Below are 8,966 nucleotides of genomic sequence, written 5' to 3'. Positions count from 1 at the left end.
GACTACACTCGAAGGTGGATTTTGGAGGAAGGGTACTTGGAGCTGGAGGGGCTCTTGGAGATGATTTGCAAATCCTGGCGGGACTGTGAGGCCCGCCACACCCCTCCTTCTTTCTGCCCCAGGTGGTCCCAAGGCCGCCTGCCCTTCCACACCGGCAGCCTCCAGCGCTCCAGGGCTTGGGACCGCCCCCGTCCATGCTGCGTGCGCACTCCGAGCTTTTCCTCGGCGACGAGGAGGGCGCAGAGGGTCAGCTGCGCCCCGGCCAGAGCAGGAGCTGCGGGAAGACCCTGGAGAGCAGGGCTGGGAGTGGGGAACTGGCAGTGTGGGGCCAAGAAAAAGGGCTGGGGCGGAAAGCCAGAGACAGAGGCAGAGAGGGGAGCATCTGGGATCGTGGGGAGGGTTCGTGGAGAGTGAGGCAGGGGAATGGAGGGAGTAGGAGTCTGGGGAAAGTGAGGATTTTGAAGTGAGAGAGTCCGCTTGGGCTGGGCGTGGAGGGCCGAGGGTGGAGTGGGGCTGAGGGACGAGGTGGGTTAAGGTGCTGGTGGGGAAGGACTAGAGCTTCCAGGAGGGTCTGAAGGCGGAGGTGGAGGTCGGACAGCACAAGTGAGAGTGAGGGGGTCTGCAGGTAGAGCTGGCATTGGAGGGCTGGGAACGTGGACGGCGGCTGAGCGGGGCGCGCGTGCAGGTCGGAGCCGGCAGGTGAGGAGCCAGGGTCTAAGCTAGGGCCCGGGGTCCAAAGGAAAGGGTTTCAGATCTGAGCTCCGCGGCTCCGGCGGTGGAGCTGGGAGCCCGCGGTGGCCGGCTGGGGACGGGGGCAGGAGCAGAGGGGTCGCGCCTCGGCCACTGGAACCCGCGGCTGTTGGTCCTGGGCTCGGCGATGCGGGTGCACCTGGGCGGGCTGGCCGGCGCGGCTGCGCTGACCGGGGCGCTCAGCTTTGTGCTCCTGGCGGCCGCCATCGGCACGGACTTCTGGTATATCATTGACACCGAGCGGCTGGAGAGGATTGGCCCGGGGGCGCAGGACCTGCTGGGGTCCATCAATCGCAGCCAGCCCGAGCCTCTGAGCTCCCACTCCGGCCTCTGGCGGACCTGCCGGGGTAAGGGTGCACCCCGTGGCTGGGAGCTGTGGCTGCGAACGCCCCCTGCGCGGTGCCCTGCTCGCTTGGGACCTGTTGCTTGGCGCGCACTCCTCCCCCAAGTCCCTAAAATACAATGTCTAGAGACTCGGGGGGAAGGTGAGCAGAAGGCCGGGGCTGCGAAAACCCTTCCGAGAGGCACCCGGCTGCGATCCCAACTGCTCTAGCTCTCCCCGCGCCCTCCCCGGGTGGGGCACTTAGGGTGAGCTTGGGGGCAAAGCCGCAGACGAGGGTGCTGCACAGAACTCCGGGGTCCTGCGCCCATGGATTCCTCCGTCCTATCCAGTGCAGAGCCCGTGCACACCGCTGATGAACCCCTTCAGGCTGGAGAACGTGACAGTCAGCGAATCGAGCCGGCAACTTCTCAGTGAGTCCGGGGAGGGTGAGGATGGAGGGAGCGCCCCGGTTCTAGCCGTGGGTTCTGGAGCCTTTCCCAAAACAGCCGGGCTTCGGGGCCTGCGGAGGGGGTGGCTGGGGTGGCCTCTGACAGCCCAGCCTGAGAATGGAGTGGGCTTAAGACCGGGGGGCAGGGTCTCTCCTGATCCACCTGTAACATTTTGTGGTTTAGGATTCATTCAGCTCACGTTGACTAATGGCTTTCTTTGCACCGTTTTGATTGATGGTTAAGACACAGGCCATCCCCTCAAGGAGCTCACAGTGGTGATGGGACAAATGTGGAGACGCGCAGTTAGAGTCCAGCAGCGTGAGGAAGGGAAGGTGGGAAGCCCCTGCAGGGACCTAAATTAGCCTCGGGAGGTGAATGGTGAAAGAGAGGTCTCATTCCACAGATTCCATGCCAGCGTTGTTTGTATTCACATTGCCTAGAACAAGGGCTTTGCAGTAGTGGGGTGCGATGAAAATTTGCATATAAATATATGATTGGAGCCAGGCAATTAGGAGGTGGGAACAGCCCCTCCTCTCAGGTCCACTGTGTCCCTCTTATTCCTGGTTGGTTCTTAGTACCCAGCTCAGTGCCTGGAACTCAGTAAAAGTTGTGAGGACTGAAAGCAAGAAAGGAAATGGGATGAATGAGCATTTGTGGAGGGAGGGAAGTAAACCTAAGAGTTCAATTCATTGATGCTTGAGATAAGCCAGACATGGAGCGAACTGCTTTTCATCTGTGTCTTCATTTGATTCCCACAGCCACACCCTATGAAGTTATTAGTATCGTCATTTCTGCCTTCATTTTTCCAATGAGGAGGCCCAGAGAGGTTCTGTAGGAGGATCTGATGAGGAAATGAAGACTGAGTTTCATAGACTTTGAAAATGTGGGCAGGTTTTTTTTTTTGAGACAGGGTCTTGCTCTGTTGCCCAGGCTGGAGTACAGTGGCACAGTCTTGGCTCACTGCAACCTCCTCCTCCCAGGTTCAAGCGATTCTCCTGTCTCAGCCTCCTGAGTAGCTGAAACTACAGGTGCCTGCCTCCACGTCGGGCTAATTTTTCATATTTCTAGTACAAATGGAGTTTCACAATGTTAGCCAGGCTGGTCTCGAACTCCTGACCTCAAGTGATCTGCCCATCTCAGCCTTCCAAAGTGCTGGGATTACAGGTGTGAGCCACTGCATTGGTATCAGTTTTTTTTTTAATAGTGATAGGAAACATAGTTACTATGTTTCCCAGGCTGGTCTTGAACTCCTGGGTCAAGTGATGTTCCTGCCTTGGCCTCCCAAAGTCTTGGGATTTCAGGTGTGAGCCACTGTGCCTGGCCTTCTCCCTCCACTCAACCCTACCCAGAGACAGGGTCTTGTTCTGTTGCCCAGGCTGGAATGCAGTGGCACGGTCTTAGCTCACTGCAGCCTCAAACTCCTAAGCTCAAGCGATCTTCCTGCCTTAGTCTCTCAAAAGTGCTGAGATTATAGGCATGAGCAGTTTTTGATAGACTTACTGAGGCCTGGGGATAAAAAAATAAAGACAAGTGCCTAGCATGGCCCACAAGGCTTGGTAGGGTCCCTCTCCAGCCCCATTCTCCGCTTTACTCCTTTCTTTCCAGCTGTGCTGGCCTTGGCCAGTTCTTGGAACATGCCAAGTTTCCTCCTGCCACAAATATTTTGCACATGCTGTTCCCTCTACCTGGAATCTCCCTGCTTTTATCCCACCAACTTGACTTGGCTAACTCCTAAGTGCAAATTGTATGACTTTTTTGGGGGGGGGGGGTTTAAATCTGACTCCCTCATTAGATTGAAAGCTCCATGGGGACAAGGACCATGTCTATCTTGCCACTGCTGAATTCCCAATATTTAGCATAGAACCTGGCACATAGTAGCCCATGAGTCAAAGTTTGCTGAACAAACATGTTAGTGAATGCAAATTATATTATATTGTAGGTGGAGCTCAATATATGTATTTATTGTATGAATATATGGGTTTATGGTGAACCAGAACTGTTTCTCTAAAGTCCAGAGGCATGCTGGGAAATATTGAACAACTGGATCTCTGCAAAATTAAAAGAAAAAAAAAAGCCCTGGTTTGTAGCATTTGCCTATTTCTGTGGTGCAAATACTTCCACCATGGCCAATTTCAAGATACTAACATGATGTTACCTGGCTCACAAAATTCTCAAAAGCTTAACTGGCTCTTGTGAGTTGATATGAGTCAGCTCCAGCACACCACTGAGTTAAGTTCCACCAAAGGAGACATACCCTAGACACCTGGAATGTGTGGGAGTTGAGGAAAGGTGGAGGTACCGTGTGCTCTGTTCTGAGCCCCAAACTGCACAAGGGGAAACTGTGAGTGTCTCTGAAGCACTGTTTCCAGAATTATAAGAATTCAGCCAGGCGTGGTGGCTCATGTCTGTAATCCCAGCACTTTGGGAGGCTGAGGCAGGCAGATCACCTGAGGTCAGGAGTTTGAGACCAGCCTGGCCAACATGGTGAAACCCCATCTCTACTAAAAATACAAAAATTAGCCCGGTGTGGTGCCACCTGCCTGTAGTCCCAGCTACTCAGGAGGCTGAGTTCTGAGAATCGCTTGAACCTGGGAGGCAGAGGTTGCAGTGAGCTGAGATTGCACCACTGCACTCCAGTCTGGGCAACAGAGTGAGACTCTCTCAAAAAAAAAAAAAAAAAAAAAAAAGAATGATAAGAATTCTGGTCATGGAAGTGAGGGAGAAGAGGGTCATGTCCCAGGTAAAACCCCTACAAAACAGAGGCCTTCCGTGATCCTGGGATAGGTGTCTTAACCTCTCTGAGCCTCAATGTTCACATCCATCAAAATGAGATATGGACACCATCAAGGGATATGGTTAGACTTCCATGAGAGGGAATAAAAATGGATGAACAAAAAAGGACCTTGCCTAGGACCAGTCACAAAGGAATGACCAGACTTGTCAGAAAGGAATGACTTGACATCGAGTTTCCAGACATACGGTAAGTGCTCAGTAAGCATGAGCTCTCCCTTTGCCCTTCCTTCCAGCCTCCTTCTAGAGGTAGTAACATCTATGGACTGCTGATCCTTTGCCAAGCAGGGTGTGCACATTCAGCCGACTTATCACATCCATGGGTCAATTGGATGGCTAACCACAGTAGGCACTGGGCTGGCTTCCTCTTCAATCTTGACAGTGCAACAACCATGCTTGTTTCAGGATTTTGAGAAAGAGCAGAACTCACATCCACAGTCTATTTACTCATTCACCCTCAGTCCTAGGGCTAACCCGCAGTTTCACCACCAAGTAGGCACATGGCCATGGGCCTTTCCTTATTTCCTTATACCTCTCTGAGCCTCAGTTCCCTCCTGTGCAAAATGAGGATAATTGTCATCTCTTTTTCTAAGGTTATTGTGAGGCTAAAACAGGACAGTGTATTTAAAGAGCCTAATGTGGTGTCTGGCCTCCGTAAGTGTGCTGTAAGTGGTAGCTGCTATTATTCCCATTATATCCTCCATGAAAAAGGACAAGCTGCCCCTTCATACCATGTACTCCTTGCAAATCACCCCGAGAAAGAGCTTTTTTTTTTTTCTCCGCATAATCTCTTTTTCTTCCAAAATGAATTTTGAGTTTGGTCCAAGCTCTTCTATTATATGAAGATGTTTCATTCCTTTAAGGACCTGCTGCAGAAGCCATAGAGGAGAAGCTAGCTGACAAGCAGCACGTTCGACAAGCAGCATGTTCTCTAAGTTCAGCCTCCTAGATAAATCCTGGTGGGGGTGTATGGGAAGAAACCTTGATTTTTCCTCTAAGAAAACCCTCACAGAGAGACCACTTCAGTGCCAAGTAATTTGCTGTAATCACCTGGCAGATGGAGGACTGTTAGGGAAGTCCCATGATCTAACTTGCCTCCTGATGTGATTTGGCTGTGCCCCCACCCAAATCTCATCTTGAATTGTAGCTTCCTTAATTCCCATGTGTTGTGGGAGGGATCTGGTGGGAGGTAATTGAATCATTGGGGCGGGTCTTTCCCATACTGTTCTTGTGATAGTGAAGAAGTCTCCCGAGATCTGATGGTTTTATAAAGGGGGTTCCCCTGCGCAAACCCTCCTGCCTGCCGCCATGTAAGACGTGACTTTGCTCCTCATTCACCTTCAGCCAGGATTGTGAGGCCTCCCCAGCCATGTGGAACTGTGAGTCCATTAAACCTCTTTCCTTTATAAATTACCCAGTCTCAGGTGTGTCTTTTTGTTTTTCTTTTCTTTTCTTCTTCTTCTGTTTTTTTTTTTTTTTTTTTTTGAGACGGCGTTTCACTCTTGTAGCCCAGGCTGGAGTGCAATGGCGCGATCTCGGCTCACTGCAACCTCCGCCTCCTGGATTTAAGCAATTCTTCTGCCTCAGTCTCCCAAGTAGGTGGGATTACAGGTGCCCACAACCACACCCGGCTAATTTTTGTATTTTTAGTAGACATGGGGTTTCACCACGTTGGCCAGGCTGATCTCAAACTCCTGACCTCAGGTGATCTGCCTGCCTCGGCCTCCCAAAATGCTGGGATTACAGGGTGGGCCATTACGCCCAGCCAGGTATGTCTTTATTAGCAGCATGAAAACAGACTAACACACCTCCTTAATTCTGCTTAGCTACCTTGGGAGAGTGGAGTTGAGCAGAAATATCAGGTCCTTAAACAGGTACATCCCAATAACCTCCACTCTTTCAGCCACAGAGAGAAGTTTTCAATGAAACAGGTTCCTTGACAGCAAAATCCACTTTGCTGAAGTGTTTCATCTTCCAGGTTAGCTCTGGGGAAGTCGTGGGTTTGTTTCTTGGGCTAGGGACTGGAATTATTTTTGGTGGAAAGGAGGTCTTCGAATTCAGCACAGTGTAGATTAAAGAGCTATGGTCTACAATGATCCAGTCTAGCTGTATCAGCCAGGAACTTTTTGGTGGCAAGTGACAGAAACTCAAATCTTACTGGCTTCAATAAAAAAAGAAATTACTGGTTCATGTAACTGAAAAGCTCATGTCTGCTGGAATCCACTGTTAAACTCAATTTCTTTCCTCTTCTTTTTGGGCTTTGCTTTCTTCTGTTTGGGTTCTGCTTTCAGCTAAATCCTCTCCCACCTTAGCAACCCTAAAAAGGGAGACGTTCTGTTTCTCATGAATTCCACCAAACTTGCAGCTAGGTTTTCCACTGGACCACATTGGGTGACATGCTCAGTCCTGAGCCAATCCCTCCAGCCAAGGGGATGGAATATGCTGGTTGGCCGGGCTGAGTCATGTGCCCACTTGTAACTGGAGTGGGTTGGGATCAGCTCCACAGATAAGGGTGGGAAGGTGGGGAGGATTGGTCACATGATCACAGGCAGCTCAAGGTGCTGTCGTCAGGTGTAGGGGCAGGCAAAACCCACATGTGCCTACATCACTGGGGTTCAAACCCTGGCCTTCTTGCTAGCTGTGTGACTTTTTTTTTTTTTGAGACAAGGTCTTGCTCTGTTGCCCAGGCTGCAGTGTAGTAGCACAATCATAGCTCACTGCAGCCTCGAACTCCCAGGCTCAAGCAATTCTCCTGCCTCAGCCTCCCAAGTAGCTGGGACCACAGATGTGCACCATTACACCCGACTAATTTTGTATTATTTTTTGTAGAGATGGGGGTCTTACTATTCTGCCCAGGCTGGTCTGAAACTCCTGGGCTCCAGCGACCCTCCTGCCTTGGCCTCCCAAAGTGCTGGGATAACAGGCCTGAACCACTGTGCTCGGCCAGCTGTGTGACTTCTGATGAGTCACCTGCATCCACAAATGGGCTGTTCTAAGATGAAATGAGATCACATAAACAAAGCAGCCAGCCCTGGACTCTGCGCATAGTAGGAACTCACTTATTGCCTCCTCTTCCTGCTCTAATTCACATTGACTTCCTGAGCCTCAAGCTTTTCATCTGTGAAATAGAGCTAATCATCGCTGACCCACCAGATGCACTTATTTGCTCAGTACATATTGATTTCATCCCCAGTACTGGGCCAGCTGCCTGGTGTAGAACATGATGAGACAGTTGCTGTGTGCTGGACACCATTCTGAGCTCTTGACTTGTATCTACTCATTTAATCTTCACAACAGCCCAAGAGGCACTATTATTATCATCCTCACTTTGCAGATGAGGCAATGGAGACATAGAGAAGTCAGGTATGATATCTAAGTTTGCACAGTAACTAGAACTTCTAGGATTTGAACCCTAGCAGTTTCCTTTCCTTTCCCTTCCTTTCCCTTCCTTTCCCTGCCTTTCCCTGCCCTTCCCTGCCCTTCCCTGCTCTTCCCTGCCCTTCCTTTCTCTTTTCTTGTCTCACTCTGTTGCCCAGGCTGGAGTGCAGTGCTGAGATCTGAGATCACTGCAGCTTCCACCTCCTGGGTTCAAGCAATTCTCCTGAGCCTCCTGCCTCAGCCTTCTGAGTAGCTGGGACTACAGATGTGCACCACCATGCCCAGATCATTTTTGTATTTTTAGTAGAGATGGGGATTCACCATGTTGGCCAGGCTGGTCTCGAACTCTTGACCTCAAGTGATCCACCCGCCTTGGCCTCCCAAAGTGCTGGGATTACAGGCATGAACCACTGCACCCAGCCTACTCAGCAGTTTGTTTCTACTCCATTGAAGCAATGCAACTCTGGGTATAGTTTCAGTGTGATGTGTGTATATTAAGATTAGAGGACATGGTAGACCAGAGGAGCTCCTAGCCTGTTTCTGGGTTCAGAGTCCTGCTATCCAACATTGCCTCTTTCAGGCAGGAAACCAGAGACCTGCATTACGAGACGGAATAGCAGGTTCAGAGCCATGAGGCAGGAGTGAGCTTGGTATGTTCCAGAAATAGCAGGAAGGCTGGTGTTTCTGGAGGGTGCTGTGGAAAATGCTTCTTCAGGGCACTTCCTGTTTTTTTTTTCTATGTCTTACCTCAGCTGTGTCTCCTAAGAGCCCATGAGAGAGGCCAGGCTGGTCAGATGAGGACACCAGACCCAGAGAGGTCAAATGCCTTGTCCAACACAGCATGCCCGCAGTGGAAGCTGAACTGAGAGGAAGTGGTCTGGCCACGCTGTCCTCTGAGGAGGCGAGGTTGGAAAAATCACAAGATTGGATTTCCAGTTTTTCTGGGTGCTGGGCTGTTGCAGTGACATGGAAAATTAAAACCAGCCATGATGCCTGGTGCAAATTGCAAGAGTGGAGGAGGTGAGGGACAGAGCAAGGATTGGGGACATAAATGCTTGAAGAGGCTGCCTGAGCCCAGGAGGGAGGAACTCTCAGTGTGATTTATGCATAGCTGTGCTGCAGGCAGTCAGGGAAGGAGCAGGTGCCTGTGGATCTTCACTCCTCTGGGCACAAGGGCCTGGGCTTCAGGCTGCCTTTCTGAGGTGCCCATTAAAAAATAAAGGCCACATTTTAAACTAACAAAAGTTCATATTTAAAGTAAGTCCACTTCTGGCTGG

General features: G+C 50.8%; 1 protein-coding gene across 2 annotated transcripts in view; it reads left to right on the top strand.

Annotated features, from left to right (window-relative positions):
* Positions 1–201: 201 nt before the first annotated feature.
* Positions 202–8,966, top strand: part of TMEM114 (transmembrane protein 114) — a 49,626-nt gene continuing 40,861 nt past the window's right edge. For both annotated transcript variants that reach the window (XM_016929374.3, XM_016929373.3), the window contains exons 1-2: positions 202–1,097; positions 1,423–1,503. In XM_016929374.3, coding sequence (XP_016784863.3) covers positions 878–1,097; positions 1,423–1,503 — 301 coding nt within the window. In that variant the 5' untranslated portion in view covers positions 202–877. The remainder of the gene's footprint in view (positions 1,098–1,422; positions 1,504–8,966) is intronic.

This window comes from Pan troglodytes, chromosome 18 (assembly GCF_028858775.2).
Source record: "Pan troglodytes isolate AG18354 chromosome 18, NHGRI_mPanTro3-v2.0_pri, whole genome shotgun sequence".
In the NCBI taxonomy this organism is placed as follows: Eukaryota; Metazoa; Chordata; class Mammalia; order Primates; family Hominidae; genus Pan; species Pan troglodytes.
This window is presented reverse-complemented; position numbering and strand designations above follow the sequence as displayed.